At 41.8% G+C, this 21,448-nt stretch overlaps 1 protein-coding gene across 1 annotated transcript in view; it reads left to right on the top strand.

The window, feature by feature from the left end:
* The window catches only part of braf (B-Raf proto-oncogene, serine/threonine kinase), a 93,727-nt gene that overhangs the window by 38,407 nt on the left and 33,872 nt on the right, over nt 1-21,448 (top strand). Inside the window, exons 4-7 of the mRNA XM_048607805.1 lie at nt 8,589-8,712; nt 8,883-8,985; nt 16,805-16,953; nt 19,298-19,417. Coding sequence (XP_048463762.1) covers nt 8,589-8,712; nt 8,883-8,985; nt 16,805-16,953; nt 19,298-19,417 — 496 coding nt within the window. The remainder of the gene's footprint in view (nt 1-8,588; nt 8,713-8,882; nt 8,986-16,804; nt 16,954-19,297; nt 19,418-21,448) is intronic.

Genomic DNA, 21,448 nt, shown 5'->3' with positions numbered 1-21,448 from the left:
GTTACCAAGCCTGCGGAACAACAAACCAGCTCGGCGAGCCAACCAACCTCAACATTATATGCACTTAATAGATGCATGGATTTAAGAATGGGGAAAAAAGGTTGGGTGTGGGAGTGTCTTGATAGAGTGAGTGGGAATGACTTAGAACTCGCTGACAGCAGTAGGAGCAGAGATGATGAATGATTTAGAAAGAAAGTTGATAGTGAGGGAATGGAATTAATGGGATTGCACTACAGCCAGCCGGCATGGTCTTGATGGGCCAAACAACCTGTTGTGCTGTAATGACTCTATCAAATATCATTTGGTAATTTTATGCTTCACTTTCACTGCTTTCAATCCCGTCTTTCCTTCTGAAAGCTGCAAGTTTGGACATATTGCTTCCTATTCTGAGTTATTGATAAATACGGTGAATAGTTAAGGCTCCGAGAGATCCTTGCAAGGCACCTTTACCACATTCTGCCAATTAATGTACCCTTGCCCATTATCCATACCCTGCTTGCTGCCACTCAGCCAGTTTCCAAATGAGGTCAATAATTTGACGTCAATTCCATGAAGTTCGATTTTAGTTAACAATCTCTCATGAGAAATTTTTATCAAATGTCGCCCTGAAGTCCATAAATAATATGCATCCTTCAAAGCCATTCTATCAGGCTCATGAGGCAGAACGTACCCTTTGTAAATCACTGCTGGCTCTCAATGGTCATCTGAAAATTTTCACGGTGTTCAGACACTTTATGCTTAATTATAAACTCTAGCAATGCCTTGACAACAGATATGAGGTAAACTGGTTTATAAATCTCTATTTTTCCCATCTTACTGTTCTTGAACAGTGGTGTGACATGTTCAGATTTTCAATTTAAAGTAACAGCGCTAAAGCGGTGAACTTTGCACAGTTATAGTTAGGACATTTTCAGTGTTCTCCTTTGCTTCAAAGACCTTTCCTATTCCTTCATGAGCCTGAATTAGTTTGAGTGCTCCGTGAAATTACTCCCTGGAGTTCCCTCCCTGAACATCTCCATTCCTTACAGCATGCCTGAAACCCTACCTCTTTCATCAAGCTATTTTTCATCCATCCAGATATCTCTGTTATCTTCTGCAACTTGAAAGGACATGGTGGACAACTGGTTTAGCCATCCTCTGCCAGATCCACTTGGATGACTTAAAATGCTCCCAGGTTCCTGTGACATCTGGTAAGACTGCTCACCATTCCAGGATCACCCTGGAGAGAGCTCCCAGCTTCTTCTCATGTCTCATAACCACTCATCTCCAACAAGGATGAGGAGCTCACGGAGCCTCCTTATCACTAAAATCGAGACAATCTGAGCAGCTGTCTTTAGCACATCCCTCCCTTCCATTCGCCTGCCCAGATAAAATTCCTTTTATACTCCTCTCTGCTATGCCTTTCTCTATATTCTGTTCCATCTTCCTTCACACTCTCTTTGAGCTCAACTAGTCTGTGACATCGCCACTTATTCTTTTAATCATATTCCTGCTAAACTGCTGAAAACACAACTGCTTCTTCTAATCCCAATGTTATCTAGAATTTTAATTGGTTCTTTCTCTCTCTATTCGCCCCCACCTTTTAGATGTGCAGGTGTCATTCCTCTTCTGAAGACCCAGTGTTAGTTTTCATGTGTACACAGACAATACCCAGCTTTATCTCTGCACCATCTCTTTTGCTGCTAAATTATCCAATGCATTATCTGACATCTAGTACTGGAGGAGTAGAAATTTCCTCCAGTTAAATATTGTGAAGACTGAAGCCATTGTTCTTGGCCCTTGCTTCAAACTTTGCTCCCTGAAAATCAACTCCATCCTCTCCCTGGCAACAGTCTGAGATTTAACCAGTTTGTTCCCAATCTGGGTGGCGTGATGGCTCAGTGGTTAGCACAGCACCCAGGATTGGGTTCAATTCCACACTCGGGTGACTGTCTGTGTGGAGTTTGCACATTCTCCCTGTGTGTGTGGGTTTCCTCCCACAGTCCAAAGATGTGCAGGTTAGGTGGATAAAGGAGTCACATTGGACTTGAAATGTTAGCTCTTTCTCTTTTTCCACAGATGCTGCCAAACCTGCTGAGTTTCTTGAACCTTCATTGTGTTTGTCCCATATGGTACCAGTTTTGAAATCCATGCTCTTTAAAAAAATTATTACATATAAATTACGCACCTTTCAACGCACCTGAGAAGAACTTTCGACTTCATATTCCACTGTCTTAAAAACAGCCTATTTACACCTCCCTTTGTCTCTTGACTTCATCATCTCTGTTTCAACTCAACTGCTGCTAGAACTTTCATTCATTCTTTTGTTAGCACTATTCATAACTATTTTAACGTATCCCTGACTGATTGCCCATGTTCTACCATCTGTAAACTTGAAGTTATGCAAATCCCAGCCAGTGTCTCAACTCGCATCGAGTCACTGTCCCAAGTTGACCCTGTAGTTTCCGGTCCATCAAACACTTTGCTCTTAAAATTCTCAACCTCGTTTTCCAGTTCCTCCGTGGGTTTGACCCTTCTTATCTCTGTACAATTCTCCAACTCCACAGCCTTCTCCGGTAACTGCATTCCTATAATTCTGGCCTCTTGTGCACTCCCGTTCATATTTGTCCCATTATTAGTGGCTGTGCTGTAGTTGCCTGGGCCCCAAGCTCTGAAATTCCCTCTCTACACCTCTCCACTTTGCTTTCCGTCCTTTAAGACACATCTTAAAACCCACGTCTTTGACCACACTTTCGGTCATCTGATCAGTACTTCTTTCTGTGGGTGGGTGTTTAATTTTTGTTTTATGATGCTCCTGTGAATTTCCTTGGTTGTTGTATTATGATAAAGGCACTGTATCAATGTTAGTTATTGTTGTGCGTGACTAGGAATGTTTTTTTTCCACTATTGAAGGTGCTGTATAAATAGAAGAAATTGTTTCAAAACACACAGACAACTGAATCAAAAGGATAAGTTTTTGTCATTTTCTAGAAGCCATGTGTTAGTATTTTAAAACAACTGGTGACAGGCTTTGCATTAACGTCAGTTGTATAGAAATTGACCTGTGTGGTATTGAACCTACTCAAAACATCTTGTTTTGCCCACAGATTGAAATGAGCTAATCTGTTCACTAACCACTGTCCTAATGATTGTTTGTCTACCGATGCATACAGTCGTTTGTTTATTGTCTTCATTCTGAATCTTTTTAAGCTGGGATGGACTGACTAAATAAACAGCATGTTCTTGGACAATCCAAACAAGCTGCATATTTTAAATTTGTATATACTGTGTCTGGATCGCGAATGTACATTTACACAGATACTAATGGCATTGGTATGAATTTGTGCAGTTCTGAGTTCCTAGAGTGAATGGGACAAAATGAAGTGGATATTTTGGGGAATTATCAAAAATCGCAGTTAACATGTCATCATAAATGGAGGACAGGAAAAACATTGTGGCTGTAAGAGCTGCTCCTTTTTTGAGGTTTTTTTTCATGTTGGAGCTGATTTCCTCGAATTCTAAGGGCAGTAATTACTGTTGTATAAGCTTTTGCATTGTTTTGAAACTTTGGGGTGCAAAAAAGATCAAAACAACAGCACTTTAAAAAGGAAGAAAGACAAAGGCAGTGACCACATAGGATGTGATTCAAACGGAGAAAGAAACCTACACTGCTGTCTGACCCAGAAGTGAATCTGCACAGCTGCTGCCTTTGCTGTTTGGTTTCAAGTATTTCTAGACATCAGAGTTCATTCTAAGAAAAATAAACAAACAGCGAAATTCACAGCTGACCTTGGAGAAACCTGTGTGTGGGAGCTCACGGCAAGGGAGCAGCTAACCTTCTTCTAGATTTTCTTCTGTAAATCTACAATTGTGAGTAGAGTGGGTTCTTTTTTGATTTTTTTTTAATTGAGATCTATCCCTTGATTAAACTTTTAAAAATATAAAAACGTAGGTACTAAACTAGCATGGAGCAGTGTTTGTAGAGTAGTAAGACTGGGCTATTTTCTGTAGATTGTTTAAGGTGTAAGGATGGCCTTTAGTAGAGTGATGTGCTCTTCCTGTTGGATGTGGGACATTAGGGAACGTTTCCATGTTACTGATGATTATGTCTGCAGGAAGTATGTTTGGTTGCGAATCCCATTGGATCGCATGGATTGGTTGGCACAGCAGTTAGAAGCAATGAGGAATTTACAGGAGCTGGGGCTGTGATGGACGGCAGTTTCAGGAAGGGAGAAAAATTGCAGATACAGTCAGGTAGATGGGTTACTTCCAGGAAAGGTAGGAGAGGGAGGCAGGTCATGCAGGAGTCTCCTGTGGCTCTCAAACTAGTATGCTGTTTTGGAAAATGTAGGGGTTGATGGACTCTCAGGAGAATATAGTACTGACAGCCAGCTATCTGGTACCAAGACTGGCTCTAATGTAACGAGGGGTATGTCCAGTTCCAAGCGATGGATTCCGACGGGGGACTCTCTAGGCAGAGGCACAGACAGACGTTTCTGTGGCCGACAGCGAGAAATCAGAATGGTGTGTTGTCTCCCTGGTGCCAGGACCAAGGATATCTCGGGGAGGGTGCAGAATATTCTCAATGGGGAGAGAGACCTGCAGGAGGCTGTTGTACACATTGGAACTAACGACATAAAGAAGAGAAAAGGATAAGATTCTGAGGAGAGAATATAGGAAATTAGGCAGGAATTTTAAAAAGTAGGTCATCAAGGGTAGTAATATCCGCATTACTCCAAGTGTCATGAGCTAGTGAGAGTAGGAATAGGAGGATAGAGCAGATGAATACATGACTGAGGAACTGGTGCAGGGGAGAAGGATCTACATTTTTGGATTATTGGAATCTCTTCTGGGATAGATGTGATCTGTATCAGAAGGACAGAGTGCACCTGAATTGGAAAGCGACTAATACACTGGCGGGGAGATTTGCTAGAGCTGTCCAGGAGGATTTAAACTAGTAAGGTGGGGTGGGGTGGTGGGGGGGACTCAGGGAGATGGTGAGAAAAGAGATCAGCCTGAAACTGGTACAGTTGGCAAAAGGAGTGAGTCAAACAGACAAGGCAGGCAGGATCAAAATAAAGAACGAGGTAGGACTGATATATTAAACTGCATCTATTTCAATGCAAGAGACCTGACAGGTAAAGCAGGTGGACTAAGGGCATGGTTGGGAACATGGGATTGGGATATCAAAGCAATTGCAGACACATGGTTAAGGATGGACAGGACTGACTGCTTAATGTTCCAGGGTATAAATGCTATAGGAAGGATCGAAAGGGGGCAAGAGAGGAGGCGGAGTGGCACTTTTGATTAGGGATAACATTACTGCTGCTTAGGGAGGATATTCCTGGGAATACATCCAGGGAAGTTATTTGGGTGGAACTGAGAAATAAGAAAGGGATAATCACCTTTTTGGGATTGTACTATAGATCCTCAATAGTCAGCAGGAAATTGACAAACAGATTTGTAAGGAGATCTCAGTTAACTGTAAGAATCATAGGGTGGGTATGGTAGGGCATTTTAAATTTCCAAACATAGACTGAGACTGCCATAGTGTTAAGGACTTGGATGGAGAGGAATTTGTTAAATGTGTACAAAATGTTCTGATTCAGTATGTGGATGTACCTACTAGAGAATGTGCAAAACCTGACCCACTCTTTGTAAATAAGGCAGGGCAGGTGACTGAGGTGTCAGTGGGGGAGCACTTTGGGGCCAGTGACCGTAATTCTATTAGTTTTAAAACAGTGATGGAAAAGGATAGATTGGATCTAAAAGTTAAAGTTTTAAATTGGAAGAAGACCAATTTTGACCATAATAGACAAGAACTTTCAAAAGTTGATTGGGGTTGGATGTTCGCAGTTAAAGGGATGACTAGAAAATGGGAAGCCTTCAAAAATGAGATAACGGGAGTCCAGAGGCCGTATGTTCCTAGTAGGGTTAAGGGCAAGACTGGTAGGTGTAGGGAATGCTGGATGACTAGAGACATTGAGGTTTTGGTCAAGAATAAGAAGAAAGCATATGTCAGGTATAGACATCAGGGAGCAAGTGAATCCCGAGAAGAGTATGAAGGCAGTAAGGAGTGTACTTAAGAGGGAGATCAGAAGGGCAAAAAAGGGACATAAGATAACTTTGGCAAATAGAGTTAAGGAGAATTCAAAGGGATTATACAAATACATTAAGGACAAAAGGGTAACTAGGGAGAGAAAGGGCCCTTTAAAGATTAGCAAGGCTGCCGATGTGTGGAACTCCAGGAGATGGGGGAGCTACTAAACGAGTATTTTGCATCAATGTTTACTGTGGAGAAGGATATCAAAGATAGAGAACGTGGGGAAATAAATAGCAACGTTTTGAAGACGTGTCCATATTACAGAGGAGGAGGTGCTGGACATCTTAAATACATAAAGGTGGATAAATCCCCAGGACTTGATCAGATGTAACCTAGAACTCTGTGGGAAGCTAGGGAAGTGATTGCTGGGCTCCTTGCTGAGACATTTGTATCATTAATAGCCACAGGTAAGGTGTTGAAAGACTGAAAGTTGGTTAATATGGTGCCGCTATTTAAGAAAAGTGGTAAGGAAAAGTCAGGGAACTACGGACTGGTGAGCCTGACATTGGTGGTGGGCAGGTTGTTGGAGGGAATGCTGAAGGACAGGATTTACATGTATTTAGAAAGTTAATGACTGATTAAGGATCGACAACATGGTTTTGTGTGTGGAAAATCGTGGCTCACGAACTTGATTGAGTTTTTTGAAGAAGAACAAAGAGGATTGATGAAGGCAGAGCAGTGGACGTGACCTGTATGGACTTCAGTAAGGCGTTTGACAAGGTTCCTCATGGTAGACTAATTAGCATGGTTAGATCACAGGTAATACACGGAAAACTAGCCATTTGGATACAGAACTGGCTCAAAGGTAGAAGACGGTGGTGGTGGAGGGTTGCTTATCAAACTGGAGGCCTGTGACCAGCGGTGTGCCACAAGGATTGGTGCTGGCTCCACTGCTTTTCGTCATTTATATAAATAATTTGGATGTGAACATTGGAGGTATGGCTAGTTAAGTTTGAGGATGACCTCAAAATTGGAGGTATAGTGGACAGCGAAGAAGGTTACCTCCAAGTGTAATGGGATCTTGATCACATGGGCCAATGGGTCAAGGAATGGTAGATCGAGTTTAATTTAGATAAATGTGAGGTGTTGCATTTTGGAAAGAAATGTCAGGGCACGACTCTTATACACTTAATGGTAAGGTCTTGGGGAGTGCTGCTGAACGGAGACCTTGGATTGCAGGTTCATAGATTCTCGAAAGTGAAGTAGGCAGGATAATGAAAAAGGCGTTAGGTACACTTGTCTTTATTGATTAGTGCATTGAGTGTAGGAGTTGGGACATGATGTTGCAGTTGTACAAGACATTGATTAGGCCACTATTGGAATACTGCATTCAATTCTGTTCTCTGTGCTATAGGTAGGATGTTGTGAAACTTGAAAGGGTTCAGAAAAGATTTACAAGGATGTTGGCAGGTTTGGAGGGTTTGAACGATAGGAAGAGGCTGAATAGGCTTGGGGCTATTTTCCCTGGAGCGTTGGAGGTTGAGGGGTGACCTTATAGAGGCTTATAAAATGATGGGGTGTATGGATAGGGTGAATAGCCAAGGTCTTTTCTCCGGGGTGGGGAATTCCAAAACTAGAGGGCATGAGTTTAAAATGAGAGGTGAAAGATTTAAGAGGGACCTAGGGGACGACTACTTCACGCTGAAGCTAGTACATGCATGGAATAAGCTGCCAGAGGAAGTGGTGGAGGCTGGTATAATTACAACATTTAAAAGGCACCTGGATGGGTATATGAATAGGAAGGGTTTAGAGGGATATGGGCCAAATGCTGGCAAATGGGACTAGATTAATTTAGGATATCTGTCGGCATGGACGAGTTGGCTGAAGAGTCTGTTTCCATGCTGTACATCTCTATGACTCCATGACTGTTTACAGTATGTGCACTTGCCTGCAGCAGAATCACTCATGGAACATCTTGGTCTTTCCAGTCATCACCAACAAGTGACAAGGGGAAGGCAGTGCTCACCTTGGGGAAAAGAAATATGCCTGTTACATGGTGGTTACACATTCAGGTCCTTGGAGTGGGGAGGGGTGCTGGGCCAGCTTGTTGAACTTTGCACTAAAATGATTAAAAAAAAGATTGTGGTTTTTTTATTTTGTTTTCCCAGATATATCTAATATCAGATCCATTTGATGACCAGTGTATCATTTTGCATCATTTAGTTATAAATTGTAAGTACCCACGGTATAGGCATATGCTCCCTCTAATGAGATTGATTTACGAAATAGTGGGGACCGACTGATCTTGGCTGTCACAATACTGTTTCAGTTTCTGGGTGTTAATCTACCAGTGTGTAATAACTTTCACACGAAAGGCACGGCTGCACTAACAATGATTGTGAATGTTGAATATAATCTGTTTATATAGCAGGCTGAATTCCAAAGCTATGATCTGACGTTGAGTCATGATGCTTTGAGCTATTATCTGTTGCATTTTCCCCCACTGATTTTCTTCTTTGGTTGGATCATCTTGAAGCTGAATTGAAAGCCGTTTGTTTTTACACAGCCACTGGACCCATTGAATGTGTAGGTCCTTGGCAACTGATACCAAAAAAAGGCGAAATCAGGCCCATTCAGGTGTGGGCTTATATTAAAGTATCAATTGGGTTGGCTTCTCCTGGTACTGATACGTTTGTCCAAATCATTTCCATGCAAGTGTAGGGTACATTAAGCAAATTGCAGCCTGATTTTTCCCATCCGATCCATTTGCTTTAAGGCGAGCACGGTTTGAACCTGGTTTTGTTGGTTTTTCTTCAATTCTGGTGTTCATCAGCTCCAACTGAGCTTTGTGTCATTTCAGGGAGAAGAAGCCCATTGGCTGGGACACAGACATGTCCTGGTTAACTGGAGAAGAACTACAGGTGGAGGTGCTGGAACATGTTCCACTGACCACGCATAACTTTGTGAGTATCTGGCAGCGTTGGGCAAACAAGTTGTAGAAATGGCAAGAGGTGAGCCTTTAGGGGAGTATTCTGCTCGGACCTACCAGGCCTATCCCAGTTGTCTGTGACATCATGTCCTTGCCGATACAAGATAGGCCAGTCTCCTGCTGTAAAGGTGCAAGGGCAATATTGTCAGTGCCACTGTGAGATCCTCTGGCTGACTGACCCTATCCCTTGTTAGCAGAAAAAGATAATCTCTGGCGCTGATTCCATGCTGTAGGGATGAGTATGCGATTGATCCCTCTGTCACTAATCAGCCTGCAGAAGGAGATTGCAGGACCCCCATTTTGTGCCATTTATGTTCCATGGAAAATGTGACCTAATTGGAGATAAAATGTTTACCACCTCCTTGACAGCCAGAAGTAGTGGGGGTACCGTGTGAATGATCAATCCCTTGCTAGTGGGCTATTGTGTACAAGCAGCATACACAACTAATGGGTCCCCTTTTTTTTTAGAAGGAGCAAAACTGTAACCTCCAGGTGCTAGAGTATTCACTGTTCTTCAGAGCTAAGCTGAACTTAGTCCTGGCCTTCCTCTTCACAAATTAAAGTACTGTGCTCTTGTACTGGCTCCAGAAAGCTAATTAAACCTCTGGCCAACACTGAGCTGGATAACGTTAATGCAGTGGTGCTGCATAATTCGAGGATTTGCTTCCTAAATAGAAGAAACCGATAGAAACTCCATTAGTCACAGGCTGATATCCAAAAATGGCCCATTTGCTCCCACTCAGTTTTCTGTCTCAACTGTATTCCCCCAAATGCCAAACGCTATAATTTTGTTTACTAACCTATTTTGTAAGACTTTACCAAAAAGCTTTCTGGAAATCTTAATGCACAACATTCATTGCTCCTTCTCATGCATTCTGGAAAACACCCAACAGTATCGTTAAACATGTTTTCTCTTTCATAAGTCCATGTTGACTCTTGACTTTCCTCAGAAAATCCATTCTTTTTTTAAGTGTCCTTTTAATTCTTTCTTTTAGATTTTAGAATGGGAAAAGTCCAGCGAAGGTTTACCGGATTGATACCTGGAATCATAAAACTGTGTGTGGAGTATACTTGTATGGTATAGAATAATTGAGTAAAACTGCCACTGACTGGTTTGTAAATTTTTAAATAAATGATTAAGTCATTCATTGACACACCTCATCCATCCCCAAATTAATGACTTTTATTATTCTGTTGACTCTCATGGCCCCCTCCTTTATTATCACAATTGTCCATGTGAGAGTCTATGTAATAAGTGCTGAATTTTGAGAGTTCAGCCGATCCCAGTGCCCACATTGAAAGCCCCAGTTTGGCTCAGTAGTTAGATCCCTGAGTAGTGTGTTTGTCTTTCCATCTCCCTATTTGCGTGTTACTGAGGCTGATTCTTTCCAGCTGCTCAGGCTGAGGTGAGCTAATACCCTTTTAGACCCAACATGGATTTCCTTTAGTGAGAAGGAGCAGAAAAAAACCAATGAGAATTTTTCCAGGGATAAGGGATTCACTTATGGTGTACAAATTGGAAAAACTAGGGCATTTTTATTCAGAGAAGAAAGCGTTGACAGGAAATTAGATAATGGTTGTTTTAAATCACGAGTAGGAAGGGAGAAGCTGCTTCCATTGGCAGGAGAATGTTGATGTTTCACAGTGCTTTAAGGGCTCAGCCCATGTTTGGACCCTTGCCACTCCTTGAATTTCAATGGATATTAGTATTTTAATTGCTTTAATCCTTTAACCTTGGGCTAATTAAAGTACTATCCACACTAGTTCCACTGATGTTGTCAGCCAGTCTGTTAATCACAGTGGCACCAGTACATCATAGGGAAACCTGCATTTCTCTAATAATGACTTAAGAAGTAGGAGCATGAAAAGCCCATTCAGCCCCTCGAGCATGCTCTACCATTCAGTAGGATCATGGCTGATCTGAAATTCCTCTTTCCTATCCATTCCCCATAATCCTTCATTCCCCTGCTGATCAAGAATCTGTCTATCTCAGCCTTGAATATACTCAAAGACTCTGCCCCCACAGCTCTCTGTGGCAAGGAGTTCCAAAGATTCTCAACCTTCTGAGAGAAGAAATTTCCCTTTATCTCTGCCATGAGGGGAAACATCCTCAGCATTTGCCCAGTGAAGCCTCTTAAGAATCCTATATGTTTCAATGAGATCAATTTTCATTCCTCTGAACGCCAGTGAGTGGAGCCTCAACCTTTGCCTGTAAGACAATCCCACAAAACCAGGAATCATCTTAGTGAACCTTGTCTGAACTGCCTCCAATGAAGAAATATATATGTTTAAATAAGGGACCAAAACTGCTTGTAGTACTCCAGATGTGGCCTTACCAGCACTTTGTTAAGCATGATTCCACTTTCATAAATCTATATTGACTCTTGACTTTCCTTAGAAAATCCGTTCCTTTCTAAGTGTCCTTTTAAATATTTTTTTTAGATTCTAGGATGGAAACGAAACAGGGAAGGTTTACCAGACTGATACTTGGAATGGGTGGCTCGTCTTATGAAGAAAGGTTAGGTAGGCTAGGTGTACATCTGCTGGAATTCAGAAAAGTGAGAAACAATCTTGACTGGATAGATGTGATGAGGATGTCACCATTAATGAGAGAATGTTTGAATGTTTAAAAACCAGGGTTTGCCCTCTTCTAATAGATTAGGTAAATTTCTTTTCTCTGATGGTTGTGAGGATCTTTGGGGCTCTTCCTGAAAATAAGGTGGAAGCTGATTATTCGAATATTTTTAATGCAGAGGCAGATAGACTCTAGTTTGTTGTGGGACCACAGCTATTCATGTTATACATTTAATGATCTGGACAAAGGAACTGAAGTTGTTGTTGCTAAGTTAGCAGATGACACAAAGATAAGTGGAGGAACAGGTAGTGTTGAGGAAGGAGGGAGGCTGCAGAGGACTTGGACAGGCTAGGAGAGTGGGCAGAGAAGTGGCAGATGAAATTCTAAATGGGGGAAAAGCTTCAGCAATCTGAAGCACGAAGCAATATGGGAGTTCTAGTTCAAGATTCTCTTAAGGTTAACATGCAGGTTTAGTTGGCGGTTAGGAAGGCAAATGCAGTGATAGCATTCGTTGCAAGAGGGCTAGAATACAAGAGCAGTGCTGTATGGCTGAGACTGTATAAGGCTCTGATCAGACTGCATTTGTAATATAGTGAACAGTTTTGAGCCCTCTATCTAAGGATGCATGCGCTGGCTTTGGAGGGGGTCCAGAGGAAGTACACAAGAATGATCCTGGGGATTAAAGGTTTGTCACATGAGGAGCTGTTAAAGTCTCTGGATCTGTACTTGGAGTTTAGAAGGATGATGGGAGGTCTCATTGAAACTTGCAGAATACTGAGAGGCCTGTATAGGGTGGACATGAAGAAGATGTTTCCACTAGTAGGAGGGACTAGGACTCGAGATCACAGCCTCAGATTGAAGGGATGACCCTTTAGAACTAAGAGGAGGAATGTCTTCAGCCAGAGGGTGGTTAATCTGTAGAACCCATTGCTGCAGAGGGCTGTAGAGGCCAATTTATTGAGTGTATTTAAGACAGAGATAGATGGGTTCTTGATTAGTAAGGGGATTAAGGGAGAAGGCAAGGGAGTGGGCTGGAGAGTCATATCCGCCATGATCAAATGGTGGAGCAGTCTTGATGGGCTGAATGGCCTAATTCTACTCCCACATCGGATAGTCTTATGGTTAAGCAAGAGGGTAGATGCATGAATTCAAGTTTGAGGTTTCGATCAGATCAGCCATGATCTTATTGAATAGTGGAGCAGCTCAATGGCTGAAAGGTCTACTGCTACTTGTTTGTATTTTCACGAAAACTAATGTTAGACTAACAGGTCTGCAAATCCCTGCTTTCTCTCACTCCTGTCTTACATTTGCCCATCTCCTAGTCTGCAGGATTCATTTTGGAGTCTATAAAATTTGAAAGTTATATCTCCTATCCCTACAGCCACCCCTATCAAAACCCTGCAATATGGATCATCAAATCCAGAGGATTTACCTACTTTTAGTCATATTAAATTCTCCAGTACTTTTTTTGTTTACTAACATTTGTACCTTGCAGTTCCTAATTTAATTCTCTGTTATTTCTTGAAGATTTTAACAATTTCCTCTTCAATATATTCATTTTAGTTTTTTGGCCTTTTCCTTACTACCCAGTATAAATTTTCCTGGTTCCACTTGTAATGAACCCACATTTGTTTTCTTTTTATGTGCCTTTTGAAACATTTTCAGCCCATTTGTAGGATTTTCACTAGCTTACTCTCATTCTATTTTCCTTTTCTTAATCAATCTCTTTGCCTTCCTTAACAGAATTCTAAAATTCTCCCAGTCCTCAGGTTTGCCTTTTTTTTTTTGGCCACTCTTGACTCTTTGAGTCTGCTCTACCATTCAATAAAATCATGCTAAACTGATTATAGCTTTGACTCCACTTTCCTCCCTGCCTCACTTAACCCTTGACTCCCTGGTAGATCTGAAATCTGGTAATGCTGCCTTGAATATACTCAATGGCCCAGCTCTCCACAACCTCAGGAGACTTTCATAAATTTGCAATAAATTCCAAATGTTATGAACCAATCGAGGGAGAGAATTTCTCCTCACCTTTACAGGACATTGGTTCGGCTACTTTTAGAATACTGCATTCAATTCTGGTCTCCCTGCTATAGGAAGGATGTTTTGAAACTTGAAAGAGTTCACAAAAGATTTATAAGGATGTTCCCAGGGTTGGAAGGTTTGAGCTATAGGGAGAGGCTGAAGAGACTGGGGCTATTTTCCCTGGAGCATCGGAGGCCGAGGGGTGAAGTTTATAAAATCATGACGGGCATGCATAGGGTGAATCGCCAACGTCTTTTCCCTGGGGTGGGGGAGTCCAAAACTCGAGGGCGTAGGTTTAAGGTGCGAGGGGAAAGATTTAAAAGGGTCCTGAGGGGCAACATTTTCATGCAGAGGGTGGTACGTGTATGAAATGAGCTGCCAGAGGAACTGGTGAAGTTGGTACAATTATAACATTTACAAGACATCTAGATGGGTATATGAATAGGAAAAGTTAGAGGGATATGGGCCAAATGCTGGCAAATGGGACTAGATTAATTTAGGATATCTGGTCGGCATAGACGAGTTGGACCAACTGGTCTGTTTCCATGCTGTACATCTCTATGACTCTGTGACTCAGTCTTAAACAGGAGTCCCCTTCTGTTGGAACTGTGACCCCTAGATCTGCATTTCCCACAAAGGGAAACATCAACATTTACTTTGTAAAGCTCCCTCAGAAATTAATTGTTTTAGTAAGATGACCTCTCATTCTCTTAACTCCAATGAATATAGGCCTAATCATCTCCACCTTTCCTCAGAAGATAGTCCCCTCAGCCCATGACTCAGTCTGGAGAACTTTCTCCCACAATTACTTCCAACACAAGTATATCCCTCCTATATAGAGCTCTTTTCCAGTCGTCGAAGTTCTATTTCCCAGTACTGTGTGCAGTTGTAGCCAGACTTCTTTGCTTTTATATGATGACTGTTGCAATAAAGGATATCCTTTCATTTACCTTCCTAATTACTTGCAGTGCCTACATGTTAACATTTTACGATTCATGTATGGACACTCTGATCTCTGTACCACAGCATCCTACGGCCGTTGTGGCTTTAATTAATGTGCTTTTTTTTTCTATTTCTCTCAATCTGTCAATTTCCAACATTATACTCTATCTGCCATATTTTCTATGTCCCAATCCAGACTCCTCATGTTCTCTTTACAACTTTTTCCCTATGTATGTTTGTGTTAACAGCAAATTTGGCCAGAATACACTAGGTCCCTTCATCCAATCATTTAAAAAATTGTAAATAGTTGAAGCCCCAGCACTGATCTCTGTGGCAGTCCATTAGTTAGAGTTTGCCAACCAGAAAATGATCCATGTATCTTCTCTGTTTGCTATTAGTTAATCAATATTCTATCCAGGCTGATAAATTATACCCAGTATCATAAAAGTGTTACTACACAAGGTTAAGACTTTATGAGGTACCTTATCAAATGGTTTTCGGGCAACCAAAGACGTACATTTATTGGTTCTTCGTTATCCATCCTGCTTGTTACATCCTCAGAGGACTCTAATAAATTTGTTAGGTGATTTGTACATACAATTGTACAGTGATTTTCTAAATGTCTTACTTCCTGTCTAATGGATTTCTGCATTTACCCTATGACAGATGTTAAGCTAACTGACCCATAGTTTCCTGCTCTCTGTCTCCCCCCCTTTCTTGAATAAAGGTATCATATTTGGTGATTTACTGTAATTACTTCAAATTGCTCCCACTGATCTTGGCATAACCTCTAACACCACTCCTGAGTACTACATCTAGCTCAAATTGTTTTGTTTAGCGACCTTAGTAGGAAGGAAATAATCATGCAGTTTTGCTGATCTACATGGTCTCCAAAATGCTTCCAAATTAAAAGGCTCAGGTTCAAAAACGTTCATGGACTCATAATTCCTTGTCTCCATGACCATCCCTAGAACTCTGTGAGAATTCAGAACTCTTCCAACTTTGATATCTTGCTGATCTCCAATTGTAATCCCTCTGATATTGTTGGCTGGGCCTAGAATTCCCTCCTTAAACCCCTCCCCCTCTCTCTTGTCTTTGAGATGCTCCTTTGAAGCCCTCCGACTGGGCATTTTGTGGCCTGACTGCAAGACTCCTTGTTTGGCTCTGCGTCAATATTTGGCAGGTTACATTCTTGTGAATGCACCTCGTCCAATACTGAGGCACTGCAGAGACAAAAATGTCTGGAGTCAAAGCACTCCATCAGAATCCAATTCAGAAAGAATGGGAATGTATGTGCAATTGATAATAAAATTTCTAATGGATCATGTATTCGCAACCTAAATGTGGACACTGCCTATGAGGTAAGCCAGAATTAATGCTCAAGTACTCCATTAAGGCTAACGTCAGGTATTATTTGACTGAGTCTGGCATTGAGGAGCCTGAGCAAAAGTCAGGTCAGTGGGAATCTGGGAGAAAACACTCTGGTGGTTGGAATCATATCCGACACATGGGAAGATGGTTATGATTGTTGGAGGTCAGTCAGCTCGGCTGCAGGGCATCTGTGCAGGAGTTCCTCAGGATATTGTCCTAGGCCCAACCATCTTCAGCTACTTCATCAATGACCTTCCCTCCATCATAAGGTCAGAGGTGGGCATGGTTTGCTGATGGTTACAGTGTTCGGTTCTGCTTGTAACTCCTCACATGCTGAAACAGCCCATGTGTATATGCAGCAAGTTGTGGACTGTGTTCAGGCTTGGACTGATAAGTGGCAAGTAACCTTCATGTTGCACAAGTGCCAGGTGACCATTTCCAACAAGTGAGAGTTTCACTTTTGTGCCTTGACATTAAGTGACATTGCCATTGCTAAATCCTTCACTATCAACATCCTTGGTGTTATCATTGAACAGAAACTGAACTGAACCAGCTTATAAATACTTAGCTACAAATGTAGGTCAGAGTCTGCGAATTCTGGGGAAGTAATTCACCTGCTGACAGCCCTGAGCTTGTCCAGTTCAAATGTCCTTGTTAAAATAAAATGCCTGAGTAAGCAGGAAAGGACGGGTTCAGACAGCCTGCGTGTCATCCTTGGACATGTCTCTATGTGCTTGCCGTCCCAGAAGAAGAATTGGTATCTCATTAAATGATACATCAGTTCAGTTATCTGATGCTTCCAGTATAAAACTGATCTTGACACTGACCCTGATGATGGTTCTGTTAACCTAAGCATAACTTTTGTTGCTTTTCCTTTCAGGTTCGAAAGACATTTTTCACTCTGGCGTTCTGTGACTTTTGCCGAAAGCTTCTGTTCCAGGGTTTTCGTTGTCAGACGTGTGGATACAAGTTCCACCAACGTTGTAGCACTGAGGTTCCTCTCATGTGTGTCAACATTGACCAGCTAGAGTAAGTACATTCATACTGCAAAGAAGGCATTCGGCATCATTGGTTGGTGAAGGAATGTCTTCAGATGATGTTGAGTGAGACCTTTATGCTTTAGAGTTAACTTTGGATAATCCCTTCTGATTGGGAAGGTTCAAGTGTAGGTTATAGGGAGCAATCAATACCTTTTATCTGATCAGTTTCAGAGATCGAGAGGATAGTTTGGTGGTTCTGGTCCTTAACTAATATGTACATGATTGAGGTGAGTGTATTGTATGAAAGTTTACTGAAAATATCAAGATATGTGGAAAAACAAGCCTTAAGGATGCAAAAAAACTGAAATTGGATATAGTTAGCTTACATAATTGGAAAAAGTACATAAATCAGAATATCTTCTAAATGGCATGAGACCGGAAATAGTGCTGTTTGGAATGATCTGCATGTACTTGTGTATGAATCATAAAGTTAACTGGCAATGTAGCAAAACAGTTGATGTATTAGCATTTATTACAAAGGGATTGGAGTATAAGAGTAAGCTTGAGGAGACTGGGTCTATAATTCTGGGGTTTTGAAGAATTGAGGTGATTAATTAAATAAAATGAAGTAAGATTCGTAAGGATGAGAATAACGTGGTAGATACCAGGAGGATGGTTCCCTGGCCAGGGGAATTGAGAACTGAGGGTCACAATCTCGATGAGGGATTGGGCCTTTAGGACAGAGATGAGGGGAGGTTCCTTCATTCAAAGAGTTTTGAACTTCAGAAATTCTCAAGGAATTGAGGGAAATGGGTATTACTGTGGTGAAAGTCAGCCATGATCTTATTGAATGACAGCAGGCATGGGGACGTACGGTTTGGGCAGAAGTGGGCAAATAGCATACCCAGCTCCTTTTCCTCATATATCTGAATTCAGATTGCCTCGTCAGGGTACGTTGTGAACTTGCTTTCAATAAATTTGACCTTTTGTGATTGGTATCAAGGAAGGACCATGAGAAAAATTGTTGTAGGAACTGAAGTGATTCACTCGTATGTTTCAGTGAAGGCGAACTGCCAGTCCATCTAGTCTGTCACTGATAATAACGTTGAGGCCCACAAACCTCATTCCCATTGTAAGGCAATGAGGGGGTGAACATTGCAACTCTGTCGGTGTAGCATAGAAGAAAGAATGAAATCTCCCAAACAAATGTGACCTGAGATGTTCATTTTTAAAATTCCAGTTTCAAGGACAAATGTCCTATTCATAATCTTTTAAGATTGCGTTTTTTTTCCCTCCATTTATTGTTTGTCACCGGTCTTAATTAATAGGGTTGTTTATTCTGTAAAAGTTGCTGCTTAAATGCAAATTGTTATTGGAACTACATGATGGGAAAAGTCATTGGAGGTAGTATGTAATTCATTAAAAATGCATTTATTACAGAATCCCTACAGTGTGGAAACAGGCCCTTTGGCCCAACAGGTCCACACCGACCCTCAGAGAATCCCACTCAGACCCATCCCCCTAATTTACACATCCCTGAACACTCTGGGCAATTTAGCATGGCCAATCCACCTAACCTGCACATCTTTGGACTGTGGGAGGAAACCCAAGCAGACACGGAGAATGTGCAAACTCCACACAGACAGTCGCCCGAGGCTGGAATCGAACCTGGGTCCCTGGCACTGTGAGGCAGCAGTGCTAACCACTAAGCCACCGTGCCCATAGCTCATGTTTCACTCATGGCAAATCATATTGTTCTCGCCTCGAATGGCTGAGCTGAAAATGATCAGTGCTGACCCCAAATCATATGTGATTCACTCCAGAGATGGCGAATCTGCACTTGTTTTTCTCCATAGACCAAATGAGTGTGGATTTTAATAAAAGCAAAGTAATTATAATTTTATGACCTCACATCCATTACTCATTGCTGAAACTTAGAGTCCAACTGTGGCTCATTGGACTTTAGAGTCAGCAGGTTGCAGGTTAAAACCCTACTCTAGTGATCTGAGCACATAATCTTAGCAGATGCAAAAGATTGTTTGCTGCTGTTTGAAGAAGGGTGATAGAGCTCGCACTTCGTTCCTTATAATGGATTGTCTGGTCTTTCAACTCACTGCTGTTTGTAAGAGCTTGCTTTGTGCAATTTGGCTGCCATGTGTCCTCAAACTTCAACAGTAACCAAACTTGAAAAGTGCTTCACTGGCTCTTTGGGATGTCCTGAAGGAGTGAACGAATACAAACTTTGCATTTTGTTTCTTTTTAGCCACTTGTGGAATAGTGTGTACTGATTTTGTTAATCTGACCAAAATAAATTGATGCAATAATCTTTTCTTCTCAACCCCACATTCCTCCCCAATTCCTCCTGGCTGCTTTTGTTGTCCGTTTTCTTCTAGTCTGCTCATTCTTTCCCGAATCTATGAAAACCATCCCATTACGCAAGACGATGTATCGTCTGGAACAACGCCACCGGGTTTGGGGATGTATCCTTCAGTTCCACCATCCGATTCCACAGGGTAGGTCCTTTACAGGAATTCCTCTGTATCTCTCTCTCTCTCTCTCTCTCTCTCTCTCAATCCTGCAGTTGCCCTGTGTTCTGTTTCTCCAGTGGTTATAGATCTTCAGTTTACTCTGTTGGTCTTGGTCCCATTCCATCAGTTGTGAGCATGAGCAATTCATCAATTCAATGGGACATTGGTCATTGACGCTTGGTTACCATTTGCTCTATTTGACCCTGTATAACAGTGGCTAAGACTGAGGATGTCATCTCTCCCATGACCACTCCTCACTCTAGTCTCTAGTTCTCCTCTTGTGGAGACATGTTTCATTCCCATCCTGGCCACTGCTGAAATTTGAATTCGGTAAATAAATCTGGAATTCAAAGTTGGCCTAATGGCGACTGTGTAACCATTGTCAATTGTTGTAAAATCCCATCTGGTTCACTCATGTCCTTCAGGGAAGGAAATCTGTCCTTACCTGGTCTGGCCCACATGTGACTCCAGACCCATAGCAATGGGGTTGACTGCCCTCTGGGCAATTGGGGATGGGAAATAAATGCTGGCCAAGCCAGCAACACCCACATCTGTGAAGAAATAATAAAAGGTACTGAAAACAAAAAGTGCTGGAGATCACAACGGGTTAGGCAGCATCCATGGATAAAAAGCAAACTTACATTTCAAATCTAGATGACTGTTCATCAGAGAGGGATGAAGAGTGAGGTGAGGAAGAATGAGGTGTGGAGGAAGGACAAGATTGAACACGAGATTAGTTAGTGGAGGCTGGGGACAACAAAAATTTGTATGAGTGACAGTGAGGCATGGACATCGACTAGGAAAGGAAACAGGAGGATACAGGAAAGGAAGAAGAAATTCTGAAGGCAGAGAACTGAGGCAGAAGCAGGAGTGGAGACAGCGGAGAGAATCTGAATTCGAGGGAAGAATCAAACAGTTGTTAAGCTAGATGTAATCCAAGGAATGCACATCAGTCTGGAGTAGTATTTTCCATATAGTCATAATTATGTTCTACTCATAAATGATTTAATTCACCACAACCCTTGTATATTTGGTCCAATGATCAGCATATTAGAGTATCACCTTATTGAGTTGAAGCCCATGATTGCAGTTTGCTGGGAATCGATATGAGCCCTACTGATTTTCTGGATCTGTATCTGTGTCTTAGGCTTGGCTGTACGGCACAGTTTCACAACTTGCAGAATTTTGACACAAACCTATTGAGACCTGTGAGAAGGATAGTGTTAGACTTCAAGTGGACACTTCTAGGACAGTGGAATTGGTGGAATGCTGTGAAGTGTTAAGAGATTCATTTTGATATAAGAACGAAGAGAGGCGATTTTAAAATAATTTTAAAAAGAGGCTGTGTAAACACACCAGTGATTATATGCACGGACTAGTCTATGAAGGTAGCACAACACATTAACAATGTGGCTGAATAGGCATATGGGATCCTGGGCTTTACAAATTGAGGTATGAAATATAAAAGTAAAGAGGTTAGGTTGAACTTTGGAGTATTCTTTATAATTTGGGACATTGCACTTTATGATGAAAATGAAGGATTTAGAGAGGCTGCAGAAAAGAATACTGAGAGTGATAGGTTTCGCTTACATGCTAGATTAAGGAAGTTGGGTTGTTCTCCATTGGAGATGAGAGGCTGGAGAGAAGACTTGATAAAGATGGCCAGAATCATAAAGGGGCTAGGCATTAGCTAGAAACTGTTCCATTGATCAGGAGCAAGAGGAATTAGTGATTGGAAAAAGAAGCAGTGAGAAGCTTTTTCTTTGCATCGAGTGGTTAGGCTCTGCCTGAGGATGTGGTGGAGACTGTTTCAATCTTTAGTTTCCAAAGGGTGAAAACTTGAATGGAAGAAAAGTTCAGGTCAGTGGGGTGACCGGAGGGACGTGGGACTAGCTGAACGGTTCTTACAGAGAGCTAGAACAAATCCAGTGGGCAGAGAGGTCTCCTTATGTGCTAGAACCTATTTGCAGTTCTGTCAATTGTGCATTAGGCGGTCATAAGAAGTAGATATATGAC

The sequence above is a fragment of the Rhincodon typus genome, chromosome 18 (assembly GCF_021869965.1).
Source record: "Rhincodon typus isolate 14 chromosome 18, sRhiTyp1.1, whole genome shotgun sequence".
Classification (NCBI taxonomy): Eukaryota; Metazoa; Chordata; class Chondrichthyes; order Orectolobiformes; family Rhincodontidae; genus Rhincodon; species Rhincodon typus.
The sequence above is the reverse complement of the archived record's forward strand: the minus strand, read 5'-3'. Positions and strand labels throughout refer to the sequence as shown.